This window comes from Eleginops maclovinus, chromosome 6, assembly GCF_036324505.1.
Source record: "Eleginops maclovinus isolate JMC-PN-2008 ecotype Puerto Natales chromosome 6, JC_Emac_rtc_rv5, whole genome shotgun sequence".
NCBI classification, from domain to species: domain Eukaryota; kingdom Metazoa; phylum Chordata; class Actinopteri; order Perciformes; family Eleginopidae; genus Eleginops; species Eleginops maclovinus.
Genome location: NC_086354.1, coordinates 12,403,231 through 12,422,280, shown reverse-complemented (window position 1 = coordinate 12,422,280; position 19,050 = coordinate 12,403,231). Strand labels below are relative to the sequence as shown.

General features: G+C 39.4%; 3 protein-coding genes across 11 annotated transcripts; 1 reads left to right on the top strand and 2 right to left on the bottom strand.

Annotated features, from left to right (window-relative positions):
- The first annotated feature begins 501 nt into the window (after window positions 1–501).
- On the top strand, window positions 502–3,542 carry ndufa13 (NADH:ubiquinone oxidoreductase subunit A13). Its single transcript, XM_063885010.1, has 5 exons — window positions 502–720; window positions 2,089–2,167; window positions 2,250–2,321; window positions 2,410–2,479; window positions 3,311–3,542. The coding sequence occupies exons 1-5, from the start codon at window positions 627–629 to the stop codon at window positions 3,428–3,430; spliced, it is 435 nt and encodes a 144-aa protein (XP_063741080.1). The 5' UTR covers window positions 502–626; the 3' UTR covers window positions 3,431–3,542.
- A 1,889-nt stretch (window positions 3,543–5,431) lies between these two features.
- Window positions 5,432–11,002, bottom strand: cirbpa (cold inducible RNA binding protein a). Of its 8 annotated transcripts, none has more exons than XM_063885001.1 (8): window positions 10,868–11,002; window positions 10,128–10,227; window positions 9,855–9,961; window positions 8,770–8,908; window positions 8,539–8,680; window positions 8,375–8,433; window positions 5,800–7,833; window positions 5,432–5,707 (listed from the first exon to the last, which is right to left on the bottom strand). In XM_063885001.1, exons 2-7 carry the CDS (start codon window positions 10,225–10,227, stop codon window positions 7,820–7,822), a joined length of 561 nt encoding a protein of 186 aa, XP_063741071.1. In that variant the 5' UTR covers window positions 10,868–11,002; the 3' UTR covers window positions 5,432–5,707; window positions 5,800–7,819. The 8 variants fall into 8 exon arrangements, with proteins under 8 accessions (XP_063741071.1, XP_063741072.1, XP_063741073.1 ...); XM_063885002.1 differs by having other exon boundaries at window positions 5,800–7,211; XM_063885003.1 differs by having other exon boundaries at window positions 5,800–5,890.
- Window positions 11,003–12,128: 1,126 nt separating this feature from the next.
- Window positions 12,129–17,569, bottom strand: LOC134865813 (midnolin-like). 2 transcript variants are annotated; one of them, XM_063885548.1, is made up of 7 exons: window positions 17,101–17,569; window positions 16,914–17,001; window positions 16,418–16,480; window positions 15,418–15,927; window positions 14,629–14,734; window positions 13,761–13,906; window positions 12,129–12,757 (listed from the first exon to the last, which is right to left on the bottom strand). In XM_063885548.1, the coding sequence occupies exons 1-7, from the start codon at window positions 17,325–17,327 to the stop codon at window positions 12,677–12,679; spliced, it is 1,221 nt and encodes a 406-aa protein (XP_063741618.1). In that variant the 5' UTR covers window positions 17,328–17,569; the 3' UTR covers window positions 12,129–12,676. The 2 variants fall into 2 exon arrangements, with proteins under 2 accessions (XP_063741618.1, XP_063741617.1); XM_063885547.1 differs by having other exon boundaries at window positions 13,661–13,906; window positions 17,101–17,558.
- Between the last annotated feature and the right edge of the window lie 1,481 nt (window positions 17,570–19,050).

Sequence of the window (19,050 nt, the reverse complement as noted above, 5' to 3'; positions counted from 1 at the left end):
TAGAACAACTACCATCACTGCTAAAATGTGAACTAAAATCTAATCTGAGATAATCTGCCACCAAATACTACATGTCTGCTTGACATGTTTATGCACCATTAATGCAGGTATCAACCATGTCTACACTGCATTGATACAAAATGTTTTATGAACCAAATTAGTTTAAAATCAGAATCAGCTAAAACGACAGTAAGTGTGGTGCCTACACATAGAACACATTGAAATGAAAAACAATTCCAAACACCTCCTGGAGTATTCTTAATATTGCTAAAAAGGTGGTATGGTCTCAGAAATAATATGTAAAATCCCATAATATTAATAAAGGGCGTTCATCACAGTTTCAAATCTCTACAGGGAAAATTTAACTTTACAAATCTTTAAAATATGTTTTTGTAGCATTTTGTATACATTATGCTAGAGAATAAAGCGGTGGGGATATGAAGAGATGACTTAAATTATCCTGAAGGTAGCAGCAATGCAAGAATTTGGATGCCAGCTGCCATAAAAAACCCACCGAAGAAGAAAGTGGTGGGGGCGGTAGAGCGCCGCAGAGGCTCGTTCCGGACAGGAGAAGAAGTGCTGCTGCAGTGACGTCACTGGCGTGTTTGGGAGAAGGCCGGAGGAAGATGGCGGGGTCCAAGGTGAAGCAGGACATGCCTCCTGCGGGAGGATATGCTCCGTTTGATTACAAGAGGAATCTGCCAAAACGAGGACTCTCTGGTACTTGCTTTTCATACGCATTTATTGAAATATACAGCTCCACACACTCGAGCTGTTAATATGCACAGGACAGAGGACATTCGCTACTTACTGAACAGCAGCTAATGCTAACGGGTCAGGTAGACACATTAGCGTACATATAGTTAAATGTTAAATGTCAACGTTTTTGGACTGTCTTCATTTGATGCCTTGTATATGAGGAAACAAACAATACATATGTTTGACTGCAGCGTACACCATAAAAGTGTATCGCTAAATAACATTGAAGAGTCATTATTGACAGTGAGGATAGCTACTTGCTATCTAGCCAACACGGGCACCCGGTTCATTGCTAGTCCAATTTTATTTTAATGTTCTAAAACACAAATGAGCGTTGTACTTAATGTAGTGAAGTTCATTTTAAAGACCAAGTAAAACAAACGCACTAGACATTCCTGAGACCTAATATTAAACTCCTTGGTTGCCTGTTCTGGTGTTGCATTTAAATCTTCAAAGTCTTATTAAGAGTTACGTTAATCCATATTTGCTTACTGCAATTTAAGCTATGAAATGAATTTAGTGGAGTTAAAGTACTCTATTTACCTTCGACTTGTATTTGGGTATGAATATAAAGTAGCAGAAAATCGAGATACTCAAGTAAAGTACATGTACCTCAAGTACAGTACTTACGTAAATGTACTTAGTTACTTTACACCACTGAGTAACATTGTATACCTGACAAAAATATGAGTGTGCAGTAAATAAATCAGACTAAGTATGGGGCACCACTGGCGATTTTGGGAAAACAATTAGATTGACGGATATTGCAATTGCGATGTTATTCACAATCCTGGAAAGAATTATACTTTTTGCACTAATTAACTCATTTGCTTTAACATTCCTATATTAATTAATATTCAAATCTTCATAGTGGGACAGTGTTTTGCAATGATCTTTACCCAATAAAGTTATTTTCAATTTGTAAAGAAGCACATCTTTGCAGCGCCTCAGTACCTAATTCCGAATTGTATTCTCGACCAATATTTTGTCCCATTGCACCAATCCATATTGTGATTGCAGTAAAATTCCATTAGACGCACGCTGTTCATCAACTGAACAAAACAATTGGGTTTGTCAATGTGTATATGCATGTCAAACCAGTCCTTTCAGTTGCAAGTATTGTGTGCATCATGGTTGTTTAAGCCACGTTTCCTAAAGTCAGCTTTGCATGCCATTTATAAGTTTAACTTACTGTATATTTATTTCGTCTTTCTTTGAAACATCATATAATCAACTTTGAAAAGCAATCATTTAAAACCCAACGTCAATCGTTTTTAGAAAACTACAATGTTGCTTTAAACTGTCACTAACCCCCTCTTTAATCAACAGGATATAGCATGTTCGGCATTGGCATAGGCGTCATGGTGTTTGGCTATTGGAGGCTTTTTAGCTGGAACAGAGAGCGAAGGTAGGATCATTCTTGCAGTTTGTTACAGAAACTGTAATATTTCACAACCAGTCTGTAAAGTGGTGATGTGTGTGCATTGCAGGCGCTTGCAGATTGAGGACCTGGAGGCCAGGATAGCTCTGATGCCCCTGATGCAGGCAGAGACCGACCGAAGGTGACACCCATAAATGCGATTTGTTTTTTTATTATGGTGGTGACTCCCCTAAACCAACAGTTGACAATTTAATTTCCACTCTTGCCAGAACCTTGCGCATGCTGAGGGAAAATCTAGAAGAGGAGGCGATTCTCATGAAGGACGTTCCCGGCTGGAAGGTAAAAAAAAAAGTTGTGATTTGACTCAACCTTAACATCATCATCATATAAGTTAAGATGTACCTTTATTAATCCCAGTGGGGAAATTCAAGTGCAACAGAAAAGAGGAAAATCAGTACAGATACACACAGGGATATGAAACACCAATTTAAATGAGAAATTCTAGAAAAAATATATACAGATAAGTAATGAAAGTATTGTTAAAAATATACACGTGTATAAGTGCAGGTCAAAGTTATTGTGCAAAAGTGCAGGCTTGATGTGCAGTCTGGGTTATTGTCAGTGAGTCACATGGTTAACCCCTTGTTGTGCAGCCTGATGGTATACCTTTTTATTAAGTCAAGATTTTTTTTTTTCAATTATATTTATAGCTGTTTCACTCAAATCATGTTTTCAATACATTTAGATAAGTGTCAACAAATAATGCATATGTGTCTCAAATTGTAATGTAGAGAAAGCATTTAGCAGTCAATACATGACAGCAATTCACTTTAGTTTAATAGTAAATATTTGCAACAGATTTTTAAAGGATACAGCTGATGCTAAAAATAATGGACCCCAAAAAGTAATGACTTCTTTGGCATCAATATTTAATTCTTTAATGCTTTTTTTTGTCATGGTCTAGTCATGAATATATATAAAAACAATGTTTGAATACCAAAGCGGCCTGACATTTTGAAATGAAAACTGTACAACAATCTGTAGTGAAACCTCCTAGCGCCAGAACTTAAAACATCCATCTTATTTAATAATTAAGTGCCAATAATCAAATGTAGGTTATCATCATGGCCATTGTATTGATAAATAACTCTTCTGTTAACATCTCTGCAGGTTGGTGAGACGGTCTACAACACAGACCGCTGGGTCACCCCTCTGACAGAGGAGCTGTTCAACCTCCGGTCCCGTGAGGAGCTTGTGCACAAGCGTTTCGGCTTCACATGGTATGTGTAAGCACCATCAACGACGTACAGCGTCCTGAGCGCCACCGCCTTCAACATCTTGTTCCTTGCTGAATTCAGATTGTAAATGTTCAATAATAAAGTATCTTTTTTTCTGTACCTTATCCTGTTGTAATGTTTATTTTATTAATTGTGATTCAATTTCACATAGTTCAGCAGAGGAATGTACATTTCCTGTATTTTTGGCAATTATCCTGGAATTTCACATTTTGCTATAGTACACTGCTATCCCAGCATCAAGCAAATAACATCCTCTAATTTCATTCACATCAACATTCTCAACCCAAGCATGATCAGCATTAGGTATGGTGGACAGCTACAGTGGTGTGCAAAAGTCTTTGCCCCCTTCCTGATTTCTTATTTTCTTGCATGTTTGTCACACTTAAAGGTTTCAGATCATCAAACAAATTTAAATATTAGACAAAGGTAACACAAGTAAACACAAAATGCAGTTTTTAAATGAAGGTGTTTATAATTAAGGGGAAAAAAAATCCAAACCGACATGGCCCTGTTTGAAAAAGTGATTGCACCCGTTAAAATGTAAATCAACTGTGGTTTATCACATCTTTGGAAAGCTGAGTTCAATTTCTGTAGCCACACCCAGGCCTGATTACTGCCACACCTGTTCTCAGTCAAGAAATCACTTAAATCGGACCTGCCTGAGAAAGTGAAGTAGACCAAAACATCATGCTGCAATCCAAAGAAATTCAGGAAGTAATTCAGAAATATCAGTCTGGAAAAAGTTATAAAGCCATTTCTAAAGCTTTGGGACTCCAGCGAACCACAGTGAGAGCCATCATCCACAAATGGCGAAAACATGGAACAGTGGTGAACCTTCCCAGAAGTTGCCAACCGACCAAAATTACCCCAAGAGCGCAGTGACGACTCATTCCAAGAGGTCACAAAAGACCCAACAACAACATCCAATAAACTGCACTCCGTTAAGGTCAGTGTTCATGGCTCCACCATAAAAAGAGAATGGGCAAAATTGGCCAAAGAGTTCCAAGACGAAAACCATTGCTGACCAAAAATAACATAAAAGCTTGTCTCAGTTTGGCCAGAAAACATTGTGATGATCCCCAAGATTTTGGGAAAATACTCTGGACTGACGAGACAAAAGTTTAACTTTTTGGAAGGTGTGTGTCCCATTAAACCCGGTGTAAAAGTAACAGCATTTCAGAAAAGGACCATCATACCAACAGTAAAATATGGTGGTGGTAGTGTGATGGCCTGGGGCTGTTTTGCTGTTTCAGGACCTGGAAGACTTGCTGTGGTAAATGGAATCATGAATTCTGCTGTCTATCCAAAAATCCTGAAGGAGAATGTCCGGCCATCTCTTCGTGACCTCAAGCTGAAGCACACTTGGGTTCTGCAGTAGGACAATGATCCAAAACACTCCCAAGTCCATCTCTGAATGGCTTAAAGAAAAACAAAATGAAGACTTTGGAGTGGCCTAGTCAAAGTCCTGACCTGAATCTGATTGAGATTCTGTGGCATGACCTTAAAAAGGCAGTTCATGCTCCAAAACCCTCCAGTGTGGCTGAATTACAAACAATTCTGCAAAGATGAGTGGGCCAAAATTCCTCCACAGTGTTTTAAAAGACTCCTTGCCACTTACTGCAAACTATTGATGCTAAGGGTGGCCCAACCAGTTACTAGGTTTAGGGTGCAATCACTTTTTCACACTGGGCCATGTAGGTTTGGATCTTTTTTTCCCCCTTAATAATGAACACCTTCATTTAAAAACTGCATTTTGTGTTTACTTGTTATCTTTGTCTAATTTTTAAATTTGTTTGATCTGAAACAATCAAGTGTGACAAACATGAGCTACCTAATTTCGCCCTGTGATCAATAAAGTACTTTGATTATAGCCGCATTGATTCCAACTTTCGTCCAACACCTCCAAACATCAAAGAGAAGTCTGATTTGTCCATGTTAATCCAGCATAAACTAAATGTGTTAAATATAAAAAAAAAAGATAACCAAACAAAGAAAAGTTTGACCCATCAATTTATTTTGGAAAGTACAAAACATCCAGAAAAATCCAGTTTTTCTTAGAACAGATATAGTATTGCTTGAAGGCAACTGCTTCTTGTATCAGGACAAGCTCTGTCATCTGGCCCATTTGTTCTCTAGGACCTTCCACTAGCTGCAATTACATTTGAAATAAATTTCTTTCAGGCAAACTAGCATCAACCAAGACCTCCGACTTTTAATCAGCCTGATCCTGGTTGGTTCCTTCCATGCACCAGCACTGCGGTACATTTGCCTGAAACAAGGCGGAAAAACATTGTCAGCAAGGCAAATAACCGCTGCACCGATTATAAAACATCAGGGTTCCCATGCTTTGCAATAACTTACCCGTTAACGGGAACTGCATCAGTCACAGCCATCTATAGCTGGATATGTCATCAGTGAGGAGATTCATGAAGCTTCTGCCAGCCAGTTCATTCTAAAGAAAAAGAGTAAGGTGTATTAAGCACAGCAATTTACTTTTAACACAATCACAATAAAATGCATGCAACCCTATTGTCTCTGAAACTCACCACTTATTCAAATACAAGGGTACAAAGAGAAACTGAATACAGTCTAGACACCTTAGACGTCAATTAGGACTGTTGTGGGGCATTACAGGAGCAAATTTGAGGACTAGTGCAGTGAACACAAGTGGACTGAGCACAATACTACCCATGACTTAGAGGCCAAAGCTTTTCTTTTGGTGGACTCGGGAGGTGGAGCACTACAATCCAGAGGAGCTTCTTAGAGACATTTTCTCAATGAACTTTTCCAATCGGGTAGAGGCCATGGCATGTTGTGGGCGACATCTGAAGCAAAGGACTAGAAACTTATGACTAACTTGAAGGAATTCATGGAAACAATGAGAACTGAGTTTGAAGGATGTGAGCAAAGCAAAAGGAGATTTTTTTACCTCACGTGCATTGGCCTACTTTCTCCACATTTGACCTGACCAGAGAGCAGCTTTCATCTCTGATGAGCACTTGTTGGAAGGCGCAACACTTCACTCTCCAAGGACTTGTAGGTTTTTGAAGTAGCTGACCTCTTGAACGTAATGAAGCATTAACATGACCAGACCCAGACTGACGATTCCCTGCGTTACGTATGCCACTTTAGGAGATTATTCTTCAAACATCACTACAAGTTTGATTTTAAACGATAAAGTCGCCTAGTTGATGGCCTCTAGACATTTAAGGATGCACTGGGCCAAAAACCATCTTTAAATTTGGAAATCTTGGATCAGGCAGGCAGAGTGTGGACTGGAAGTGGACTTTTAAAAAATGTAAAGGACAATTTCTTGTCTAAGAAATATAAAATAAACTGCCAATTAAAAAATTGCCCTCCAAATAAAAATGTGCCAATTCAGTGCTTCAAGCTGTTGACTTCTCACGCAGCATTTACAGTTACATAAGCCTACAGCAATCGGCTAAACTCCCCCATGCGGTAGTTTTGAAAGGCAAAAGAATCAAGGTTATTTTCCACAGTCTGTTTAATAGGCTCCATGAAGCCAAACTGACAAAAAGAAAATTGTTGATCATACAAAGAACATAAAGTACAAAACTGTTCCCGGTTAAGATTTTACTGAGGGGAAACGAAGTTACATTTTTCGATCACTTAAAACAAGATTAGTCCATTGTACAGCACATTTAAAATGCAGATGTTGAGCAGAGCACAGAAGATACCTTGGACAGACTGTAGCATGCTGCAATTTGCAACTTCATGAACAGCCGGCCACTTCGGATGTGTAGTTCACCAGTCTGAAAGGAATTCACTCTTTTGGGAAATTGAAAGATACAGGAGCCTCAGCTAGACCAAGTTAAATAGTTCAACGAATTAAGCCAAAAATCCACCAAAAGTCAGTATAAGAGCAAATGGATCTCCTTTCTCAGTTTAAAAATCTGCCGTGAGGAAGTCAGCCACAGAGACTGAGGGAGAAAAAAAAAAAAGCCCCAACAGATAGTTCAATATAAAAAAGGAATTGAAAATAGGAAAGACTTTACGTGCTGGACAAAAAATTTACAGCGAAGGTAGCGGCTGTTAAGCGCAGGCTGTGTGGAGAGCCATTGTTCATTTCTCTAATCGGGACTTTACAGGATTAATCAGATTACACAGATGCCTTTTAGTTAACAAAAGGACCTTTGTCAAATAAAATATGTCCAATTAAGCAAGGTAAGCGTTTTGAACTGTAATTTGTAACATGGTTCCTTAAGGAATGACCAAAACTCATGGCTACAATATTTTTAAGATGCTTGAGCTACCACAACAGAACTACAAAACTAGGGTCAGCAATAACACGTGGACATTTTTCTTGAGGAGCGCATCTTTGAAATACAGCCAGCCAAGTGATGATCTTGAATCAGGATGTTTACTCGTTTGCAGCTGAGGATAAGAAGTGGGCACACAGGTAAAGACACGGAAAGTTCCAACACTGGAGTTTCACAAAACCCCCCTCAACCCACCAGACAGTCCATAAACCCTCCCTCAGTTTTTTTGCATACGGGGGCTCCAGACGCTGAGATACGAGCAATATCAGAATATGAAAGTTTTCTGTGTTTCAAATCGTTGGCCAGCCTCTTTAGAGTGGGACGGTGGGAGGGGGGCTAGCGAAATTTGGCAACGGCATAAAGAGGCATCAAGTTGGGTTCGGTACAAAACTGAGGGACATACATCATACAGGTCTTCATATGTTGGGGCTGTGAAGTTTTTAGATTAAATGTTTGATGTGGCTTAGGGTGTTGTATAAATCAGCCTACCACAACCAAAATGGGTTACCTTAGGTGTAGTGTAATAAATATTGTATGTTTATACTAACTTAAAAAGAATAAAGTTGAGTGTTAATGTTAAATTGACATTTAAAAAAAACTTAAAACAGCCCCAACATAAGTGTACATAAACAGACAGTCATATCAGAGAAGCTTACCATAGCCGTCGTATCCATCGCGGTAGGAGGAAGTGCGTTCACTGTATCCCCCCTGACCCCTGAAGATAAAAAAAAAAAAAAGTAATTTAATATAAAAATCACATTAACTTTAGTTCAAGCAAACTGGTCTCGTCTCAACTGGTTTAAAGTCAACCATGTCCTACCTATTGTCTCTGTAGCTTGGGTATCCGCCACTCCTGTACTGGCCACCGCCGCCACCACCACCTCCAAATCGTCCCTCTCCACTAAACCCTCTGTCGTTGTAGTTCCTGTCACTATAGCTCCTGTCTCCATTGTATCCACCTCCTGAAACACAAGGTTATAATTGACCAACAGGGAAGAAGCATGAACAGATAACAGAACATGCTAAAGACAAGCAGACAACGAGTGTCCACCTCTGGAGTAACCTCGTCCACCTCTCCCACGCCCGCCGAATCCACTTCGCTGTCCTCTCGGGCCAGAATGGAAACCTGCTCCTCTGTTGCGGCTACCTTTTCCGGCTTCATCCACGCGAATATAGCGTCCATCCAGAGTCTGCAATACAAAGGCAATTGTGTTTTTGCCAATTTCCAAATGTGGCGTTTAGCAATCATTAAGAAAACTTAATATTAAGAAACTGTTTTAAAAAAGAGTAAAACAATACAGGTGACTCATAAATACCATTAAAGGTCTCCTATTATTCTCTTTTATGGCATATTATTACAGCTCTCAAATATAGTAAAAAAAACATGTCTCTGACGTGTTTTGCTCAAAATACCAAACACATCTTGCATTTTGTGCAGCTCTCTGTCTGAAGAGAGAAGTTTCTAAAGGAGAAACTCAGCTAAACGCTGCCGTGATTAAACGCCATATTATGTTCCAAACCACATCAAGCATTATTTCTGAAACTTCTCAGTGTTTACCACTAGAACCGTTAACAATGTATTATATATACACAACAACTCTAACTCCCTCCTGCAGAAATCCTGCACAGAGACACAGAGCTGCTCGAGAGGATTCATCTGGTGACTGTATATTGCGGACGATAGGATGGGACGTGGGGGGGGGGGGGGGACAGACGTTGCCAGGAGTTCAATGTAAAGCCAACCCACATTTCCGATATGACATCATATCGGCAGCAAATCTGGATCAGCTCGTTTGTACCCCGGTTTTTAAGTGGGTAAGGAGGAATAGAGAGAGGGTTGTATTTTCTGACACTTTGTGAGTCTCCTTACACACCGGGGGGACACATTTACATATAAAAGACATCAAAAAGTGCATTTTCCATAATAGGGGATCTCTAATTAAAGTTGTTGTTGTCCTCCTGGATGTGTATTTTTGTGTCATTTTTATCTTTCATATTTTATGCATGGCTCTTATTCATACTTTGCTATTATTGGCTTTGCTGTAACAATGTAAATGCCCCTTCTCTGGGAAGAACTAAGGTATTCTGAGTGGTATCACGTTGATAGAAGAGGGATTTGAGGAAGTGAGGTTTTACCTTGCCGTTCATGCCTTCAAGTGCATCTTTAGCATCTTCTGCATTATCGAATTTCACAAAGCCGAAACCGCGAGACTTCCCTGTCTCTTTGTCTCTGATCACATCCACTAATCGAGGAAAGTTAAGGAAAATATTTAATATTTAAAAACAATTTCCAGAATTGAAAAAAAAAAATGCTTCATGCAAGTACATATATTTATAACTGAAAAAGTAAACATATGTATACCTGTAACAGTATGTATACCTGTAACAGTAAAGACATTTATATTGTACCTTTTTCGATGGTTCCATATTTGCCGAAAGCCGCGGCCAGAGACTCCTCGTTGGTCTCAAAGCTCAGTCCTCCGATGAACAATTTGCCTTCGTCCGACATCTTTAAAGAAACCGTAAATATTTACAGATTACAACCAACACGTATTTCCGGCATTGGCAAATTATGTCAGCTGACGCAACGCGAAAGTAGGTCACGGGCAACCACAAACCGCTTGGGATATTCTTAGTGTCAAAATAATGAAATATATCCCTCTTCACCGTACACACGCTAATAATGACAAATTATTGTGCTTTTTCTCAAATGTAGCCAAAGGCCGCCGTTTATAGCTGCTTTTCCTGCTAGGCCGCAGCCTCTGAGCTTTGTGGGCGTTATGTGAGAGTAGCTAGGCAGCATTTTTACTCCCGGCGCCATTTTGTATCGCTGAGCTCCAGCTGCACTCCTTTTCCGCTGACTGACAGCTCCGTCCGGTGACAGCAGGCCACAATATCTTACATAAGTCTTGACAGCGAGTGAAAACAACACATTAATCCTAATATACATTTTCCCTTGTATACCTAGCTAAAGCAACACCATGCAATCAATTAAAACAATTTAAATGGTTTGACAATCTTGTGCTGGCAATGCATTCAATTTAATAGAGCATTAAATATCAAAAGTTAGTTATGCCCAGTGAATGCCACATACGCGAAGTAAATTCGCGGTGAAACCATGACATGAATTATATTAAAATAGCAATTACCGTTTAAGTCGCAGAGACGATTGTATGCTGAACGGGCTGCAAGTCGAATGAGGGAGGAGGTGGGAGCTCCGGTGTACTGAGCGCTGAGACTTCTTCTGCCGCACCATGTGACCTACAAAGCCCATACTGCCCCCTACCTACCTGTGCGGGAAACATCCAGGCCAATCCGTATATAACAGCCATAGACTGTATATATATATATATATATATATATATATATATATATATTGCAAGAGTCAGCAACCTCAAAACTGTTAATATAAGATTAGTAGAGTAGAAGAGTAACATATAAAAGAAAGGGGCAAGGACATGTTAATAAAATAAATGACAATTAGTACACAGGCATGGAAAAAGCAGGGTGAGAAAACGTAAGTGAACATTTTAAAGTAATAAGGTAGGAAGTAGCAACATTAATAGTGTGTAAAATACAGAGCTGGCCTTTTTTGTCAGTATAGTTTGCTTACTTTCAGCAGCAGATAGAAGATCCAATCCAATATGTTTTTGTTACTTTACATTTTCATTTCATTTGTATGAAACTGATTGTGTTTGATAAAACAAATGGTATATAGCACATATATTAAGTGTGTGTATACAAGGAGTTTGACTCAGCTCTAAGATAGCTGCCCTTAATGTACTTCAACAAAACAGTTTAAGGAAAGACAAGACACTGATCCCCTGCAGTGCGGCCGTTGGTGTCGGAAGAGGAGAACCGCTCTAATACCTGAGTGCAGGTGGGGGGTTAGCTCTGAATCGGAGCAGGAGTGTGGTGCGAATGTGTCATTACCAAAACCTGCTGTGATTTACATCAGGTCTACTGCCAGATGATTGTTCCCCAGAGTCTGTGTTTATGTTGGGGGAAGCTGGTGATGTCCTCCAGGGTCGCTCTTTGTTCTAGTTCTCTTTTTTATTCTGATTTAATTTGTCAGTTTATTTTTGGCCAAATACTGCAGGATCACCCATTTCTTCAGGCCTCAAACTTCGCATGACAGAGTTACCTGAATGCAGCTGTAAAACAGGAATTATTGTTGGTGCAGAAAGTTTTAGTCAGCACACATTCTCAAAAACCTGTACGAGACGTAACAGTGTCATCAAGTTCATCCACGCCCATAACTGTAACCTTAAAAGCTGTTCCTTTTCCGAGCTCTTTCTTGTTGGTTAATCATGGACATAACATTGTCTAAATAAAAAAGGCACATGAGAGATGAAGGCTGCCTTGTTAATTGTTAAATGTCTGAAAGTGGGCTTGACAAAGACATTTCTTTGTATTGAAGGTTTTTCTTTATTCTTCTTTTCCTTACTTTGCGTTTACACTTTAATATTGCATAAGTGAAACATTTAAGAGGAACATCCTCGGCACAGAACCAAACAGAGTTTACATTCAAGACATGAACATTTAAGGCATTACAATAAACAAACAAACAGATAGTACGCTTGGTACAAACATCAAAATGTATATCATGAAAATGTACATTATAACCTTTCTTGACAGTGAAAGCCATGTCAGTGAAAGACAGACTCAGATGAATGCTCGGCACAGGGACAGCCACAGGAGTCATGCTCCACAGACATTTTGGGCTTACATTCTTTAGAAATGCTCATAGTGTAAAAATAGCGATAAAGTTCAGTCTGCTGCTTTTAAACAGGTCCACAAGTTCAGAGGTCAGCTTTGGTCGACCAGAATGCTGCCACTGCAATCACAGTGAGATGATCTTTCCCCTGCAGGACACTAGGGACGATGGTGACGGTGCTGGTATGGGTGAGACGTCTGCAAGTTCCTGCGAGTCCGCCTGCGAATACGCCTCTGAAGCATCAAGTCCTGCAGGCGCTCCAGCTTACAGTGCAATGTTTGATTCTCGTGTGTGGACGAGCAGGAGGGGAGACTCTCCTCACCTGCAGAAGGGAAATTACAACTTGTTACACATGCTGTACATGAAAATATTATTGGATGGTATGTTCTGGTTCTGTAAATAGTAACATTTATGATAAGCAATATATTCAGGAAATTTGAGTTTGGGTTGTAGAAGAGCTGAGAGGAGAGGGCTCTATACACTGACTCCCAGTGCAAATTAATTATAAAGCCTGCAGGGCAGGACTATGAAACAATGGGCTCCTGGGGGCAGACCATAGGAAGAGACAGGCACAGGCCCAATCATCTTCTTACAAAAGCAATAGAAGCAGGATTAATAATGGTTGATGGTCGTGTCTCTTTTAGGTAATTGTGGTATCCTCAAGTCCCTTTGTCCCTTTTGGGCCTCCTATTTCAGTCATTTTGGGCCTTTGATGGTCATATTGTGTCTCTTGGTAGTCAGTGTCTCTTTGTAGTTGTTCTGCCTTTATTTATAGTCATGTTCTGACATGTTATGCTCTTTTGGTCTTGTATCCCCCTTAGTGGACATTTTCTGGCTTAGTTGTTTGTCTTGTGTGCCTTTGTGGTGGATCTGCTCTCTAATTGTGGTAATTTTAGTGTTTTTTAAGTCTCTTTTAATCTTTTTAATGTTTCTTTTTGGTCATTTTACATCTCTTCCAGGTGGGTATGTTGTCAGGTGATATATTTTACACATATTTCTACACAAGCACTGTCTTATGCATTTAGGCATTGTAACAATACATTTACAATTGTCCTGTTATCAGAGCATCAAACTCGAGGTCATCTAATCCTATTGTGCTATATTGTGAGCATTCATGAACTTCATTTATAAAAATATATACACCCTTTGTTCCTGTTGTTATTCCTGGATAACAGGAGATATATTTATGAATGCAGAATTCAAGTGTATAATATCATGTGATCACCTTGAGTTTTACTGTGCTCTGCTCTCTGGGTGACCAGTGTTTTGCTGTTTGCTTTACTTGGCTGCTTTGCTGTGAGCAGTGGGCTGGGAGGAGGGCTCACATCAGGACAGAGGAGATTAGGAGGGGCAGGTTGAGCCCCCTGGTGGAGGAAAGCTGCTCTGAGGAGGTCGTTGAGGATCTGGAGAATGATGCCAAAGCCTCGTCGAGGATGGCTGATTCCGGTCTGACTGCAAGGGGCCAGAGAGCCTGATGGGATAAGAACAGAAAATAAGAAATCTGCACACATTGGAATTGCATCAATTATAGTGGATGAAGATAAAGTAAAAGCAATTTAATAATCAAATAATTGGTATAGTAATGTTTAAGCCAAAAAACCCATCTGTTTACTTTTCCAGCTGCTCAAATGTAATATCTAGCTGCTCCTCTTTTTCATAATGTAAATATTATTTGGGTTTAGACAGCTGGCCAAATGAAGTAAGCAATCAGAACACTTCTTCTTGGGCCAATATAATAGTAATTTTACTATTTCATGATATATAATAATCAAAGTTATTAATCAGCTAATCTGCAGACAGCTTTTGCAAATACCTCAATTTAAAAATATAATTGCTAGTTGAACCCCCAGAATTTTTTTTTGAGCTGATGTTATATGGAAGGACCCTTTTGTAACTTTCAGGATAGCTTATACGATTACCTATTTGAGTTATATTACTAATATAAGATACAAAACACTATCATTGTACAGTTTATATAATTAAAGCGTATTCCTTATCTTTAGTCTCTAGTCTGCACGTTTATTGTATTCAATGAAGATTATTTTTGTTATTGTATATAACTGGGATTTTAATTAACGGCCTATCAGCACTTTTCCCTTTGTGATTATTACATACCTATATATATATTATTCTTCATATCCTAATTAAACTACGGAAAAACTATTGCGTTGTTATTTTAACTCACTCACTTACCAGAAAAAGTCCCGGAGAAGACGCCAGGAGAGTGGCTCACAAGACTTTCTATGACAGCTCCTGGTTGCTTATACAGCTCTGCAGTGGATGAGGCATGAACATTACTCTGTAAAACAGAAAGAAAACGTTTTTTTTGACCATCCATTACTAGGAGTACAACTAGTAACTGTTAAATACACCATATTTGGAACAGCTTGTTATGTAACTAAGGCATAGTGGTGAAACTATGACTAAGTATTGTACTGTAATTAGGGTAGGGCAAATTATTATTATTTATCATTCGACAATTAAATAGTATCGCAATTGAAAACATGTATCAAGACATGGTTATACACAATCACATGATTTAAAAAGATAATGACAAGGACATACTAACTCAAATGTCTCAGTTTAACTTAAATTATTTTGAAGGGAATATCATTTAAATATTTATTTTTACATCACACATATCTATTTAGTCTTGTGTGATTAATGACTGGTCTTCAGTTAAATCAAAATGTTGTGTTTTTTTGATTACTCTAAACATTACCATTATTTTAATATTTTTACTTGAAATTGTTAATTAATTTTGCACTTACGTTCTTGATATAATGAGAAAATTGTTATTTCAATTGTTGAGTCTCTGATTCACACAGGAAAAAAATATGTTTGACTGTGTTGCTATTTCCTATTTTGATCAAATTACCAGAAAAATCATCATCAGAATATGAAATGATATCAGGATAGAAGATCTTAGTCATCTCACTCAGTCCCAATTGTAATTTTGATAAATGATAGCAGTAGACTTACGGAGCTATCTTCTTTGAAGCTGGAGGCTGGCGCTAGGCTGTGGGGTCCAGAGATGGAGCTGGTTGGAGCAGGAGGACAGACTGGTGTGGCTGCTGGTGGTGGACAGCTGGGATATGGACAACCAGAAGGCAAGAAAGGGGTTGAAAGAACAGAAGGAGATGTGTGTGTTGAGCGGGTAGCAGAGGCCTGATGTCGAGGAGGTGTGGTGAGGGAGTAGGAGTGGGGGGCTGCTGAGTTAAAGGAAGTTTTGGGTCTCAGTTCAATCAAGGATGTGGAGACAGGAGACTTTGACGTTTGGGGAGCAGGTGAGGTAGATCCTGGGGTTTTGGTGCAGGAGTAAGGGGGGCTCATCATAGTGGCGGCAGGCAGGTCAGTTTGAGGCTCATTGCTTCCCCCAGCTCTCAGATCCGCCACGTTCTGTGCGGACAGTTGGAGCTGCACATACATCGTTTGGGCTCCGACTCCCAGGTTGATGGTCAGAGGAGAGCGCCCAGACAGGAAGTCACTGATCTGCAGCGAAGTAAAAGGTACTTGAGAGTTACATTTACTATCTTTAAGGTTTTGGTGGCACTCATGTATACTGTGGCAACAGCATGGAAACTACTTTGTCAGGAACAAAACAGAAGAGCAACATGGTGGATCAGTTAACAGCCCAGCTTCCTGGACTTACTTTGTTTTTATCAAAATGTAAGTCTTAAAATATTGAACTACATGTGTTCAAATCTTTGTGTATGTGGAGGGGATTCTTAATGAATGCCAGAAGTCAGATGAAGTGTGCATTGCCTTCGTTAAGGACATTATTTTTGCATATGTATGCATTTTCCTTAAAACAAGAATGTGTAAGCTTTACTCTTTCCCTGACAGCTAAATCATACAGCTGTTCAATGAGCACCATGCATCTTCACTTCTTCAGCAATGTTGGTTTTTCAATCGCTTCATTCATACATTCAACAAGTGTTAGTTTAGTAACAGAATGGCATTAAAAAGACATTAATCTTACCTTGACCTCTGGCAAACTTTCCAAGACATCCATTATGGTTCTCTCAGCTCTGGCAGTAGAGCACTGCAGGAAAGAAAGATCAACATGACATCTCTAAATGAAGTTCGGTTAGTGGAAGTCCCTAGTGTAAGAAGCAGTGATTTAATGTTGCAGTTTGGTAGAGTCTTTTTTATATAGCCTTTTTCTGTAGCCAATAAAAGTAGCTTGTGAAAGAGATCATTGAAGTCTTATCTTAATTCATAATAATCCATCATTTATCGGTCAATTATATTGTGTATTATAAAGTGATTATGCGAAGTAACTTAATTTGTAAAGTATGTAGAGGAGAAAAAAGCTAAATTGACCACTCTGTGTTGCACTAGTGAAGTAGAAATCCAAACTAGCAGAAAATAGATGTAGCTATAAAGTACCTTAACCTTTTACTTTAGAACCAAACTCTAATATAAGTATTTAGTTTGTTTTCCTCCACTGGTGAGATGTTCACCGGCTTACTTACGGCGGAACCAGCCTCAATGGCAGGGACCAGGGTTAGTTTGCTTCCATCTGCTACACCAAGGTCCACCAGTTTGCCTGCAGTCAGCTGCCTGCCATATACACATTATACAGTCAGAATACACAATATAGTCAGCATGCCAAAGACAACAGGAGGACATGTGTTTTATTCTACATGAGTAATAACTCACCTGTCTCTAAACAGAAGGACGATTCTGTTAGTTTGCAGTCTGAATTTGTGGGAGATGTTTGTCTTCAGTCCCTCCACAGTCTCTACCCGGGGCACAGTGAGCTCCACCGGGCTGCCGGTGGTCGAGGTGATGCACAGACGCATGGTGGGCTGACCGGTGGAGACCCCACTCCCGCAGGCTGCGGACCCACCCGGGGTGAAGCTACAGATGCCCTGCTGCTGCTCCATGAAGCTTTTTAAATCTGAAAGGTCCAAATAAAAAAAAAGAGACCGATCGCTTGAACTGAGCAAGATGCAATAGTTTAACTCTTTCTCATCATGCCTTGGAGGACAGCGTGATAAGGATGTACTTGTTAAGAATGCAAATTACAGAGCGGTTTAACCAGATTGAAACAGTTTCCCTTCCTAGCTCTGACGGTCGCAGCATTACTTCTTCACCAAGCGTAAAGCACTACAACCCTTGTCAATACAAGTTCCGCCCTTTCGGCCACACAGCCAATCAACGAGATCCTTGAGACCCGTTTTGCTGTTTAATCCAATCAGAAACGCCTGTTTCTCACGGGACTCCACCTCGCTTTGTGCCTCACTTACCATTCATAAATGATGCAATCTGCAGAGCACATACAACATTTTGTACAGAATGTCTTCATGTCAAAGTGTTTACCTTATTTTTTACAAGCAAAACAAAACAGACTGAATATTGTGATATTTTAAATAGGTTTCCTCCATTTATGCTCTTTTAATCCTTTAATGTTATTGCAAACCACACATGTAATTGTGCAGCCTTTCAAAATGAACTTAATTTTATTACCTAAAAAGAAAAAATATTTGGGATATTGGAATTATTGACTTAAATTACAAACTTGACAACTATATCCCAACACCTATAATCACTATATCGATTTTAATGTTTAAAATGTTTTTTGCATATTTCTTGGACATTTTAGTATCTGAGCAATGATGTTGACATCAAGATCTTGTAGTTTCTATGGTGATATCCAACTACACAAGTAGCCTTTGCTTTAATTAGGGTCAATTAAGCAAATAAATGTTGTCCAAATGACATATAATCTATCATTTGTACTATTAAATATGTTTTTATTTCAATCCGGTTAAGATGAAATTCAGTTGGCTGTATATCAAGAATGTTACCCATCATTCCTAATTTTTATTTTAAAGGTCATGTGATTCTTAAAGCTGTTTTAGCATGAACTGTGCTGGAAGCAGGGAAACACCCTGACCAGTTCATCACATGCACATCTCAGAATGCGGTATAATCTCACTGTTCAGCCTGAGGGAGGAGACACTCGCAGACAGCATCCACCCTTTGTTCTCTGCAGTCTTTCTTTCTCATCCTCGGCTGTTTAGTATTCGTGTCCCACCTCTGGATCTCGGGGTTGCACCTGTCACATGACTCTCAGTGCAGAGAAGACCAGCAAGGAGTAAAGTGACGCAGGAAGCTGGGATAGGCCAAAGAAACGCAGCTAATATGTGTCTCCTCACAGTGGCTAAAAATAGCTACACCCACAACACCCCCGCTTTATCCATCCTGCGTCACTCCTCTTCCATACCGCCTACCTACCTCCCTTCCTCACCTCAACCCCACACTCACTTCTCTGCAGACATGTTTGCCTCATGGCGTCTTTTCTGTCTGTAAACCTGTACAGTGACAAAAACTGCAAAGCAAATATCCAAATTCTCTTTTACACTTCTGTTTTGCTTTGCATAGCTGAGTATTTCCATCTTTATTTGCTGCTTTTTCAAATGTTTATATAAAGTCTCTATGCTCTATAAAAGGGGGAGCCATGCAAAGATTACAACAATTAAACAAAAATGTAAGCCTAATCTGAAGCCCAAACTGAATTGTTTTATAGTCTTTCTCTTCACCTTCTAAGAGACTTGATGAATGATGATTGACACAGAGTCCCATTATGATTTTAATGAAGAATCT

What these genes read in the sequence shown, in the direction of transcription:
- LOC134865813 (XM_063885547.1), bottom strand. Translation starts at nt 17,327, where the DNA reads ATGGAGCAGCAGCAGGGCATCTGTAGCTTCACCCCGGGTGGGTCCGCA. An exon ending in AAAGTTTGCCAGAGGTCAAG is followed by an intron (nt 15,928 to 16,417) that starts GTAAGATTAATG and finishes ACTTCGCTGCAG; the next exon opens with ATCAGTGACTTCCTGTCTGG. An exon ending in CTTCTCCGGGACTTTTTCTG is followed by an intron (nt 13,907 to 14,628) that starts GTAAGTGAGTGA and finishes TTATCCCATCAG; the next exon opens with GCTCTCTGGCCCCTTGCAGT.
- ndufa13 (XM_063885010.1), top strand. Translation starts at nt 627, where the DNA reads ATGGCGGGGTCCAAGGTGAAGCAGGACATGCCTCCTGCGGGAGGATAT. An exon ending in AGCTGGAACAGAGAGCGAAG is followed by an intron (nt 2,168 to 2,249) that starts GTAGGATCATTC and finishes TGTGCATTGCAG; the next exon opens with GCGCTTGCAGATTGAGGACC. An exon ending in AGGACGTTCCCGGCTGGAAG is followed by an intron (nt 2,480 to 3,310) that starts GTAAAAAAAAAA and finishes ACATCTCTGCAG; the next exon opens with GTTGGTGAGACGGTCTACAA.
- cirbpa (XM_063885001.1), bottom strand. Translation starts at nt 10,227, where the DNA reads ATGTCGGACGAAGGCAAATTGTTCATCGGAGGACTGAGCTTTGAGACC. An exon ending in TTGAAGGCATGAACGGCAAG is followed by an intron (nt 8,909 to 9,854) that starts GTAAAACCTCAC and finishes TTTGTATTGCAG; the next exon opens with ACTCTGGATGGACGCTATAT. An exon ending in TGGACGAGGTTACTCCAGAG is followed by an intron (nt 8,681 to 8,769) that starts GTGGACACTCGT and finishes CTTGTGTTTCAG; the next exon opens with GAGGTGGATACAATGGAGAC.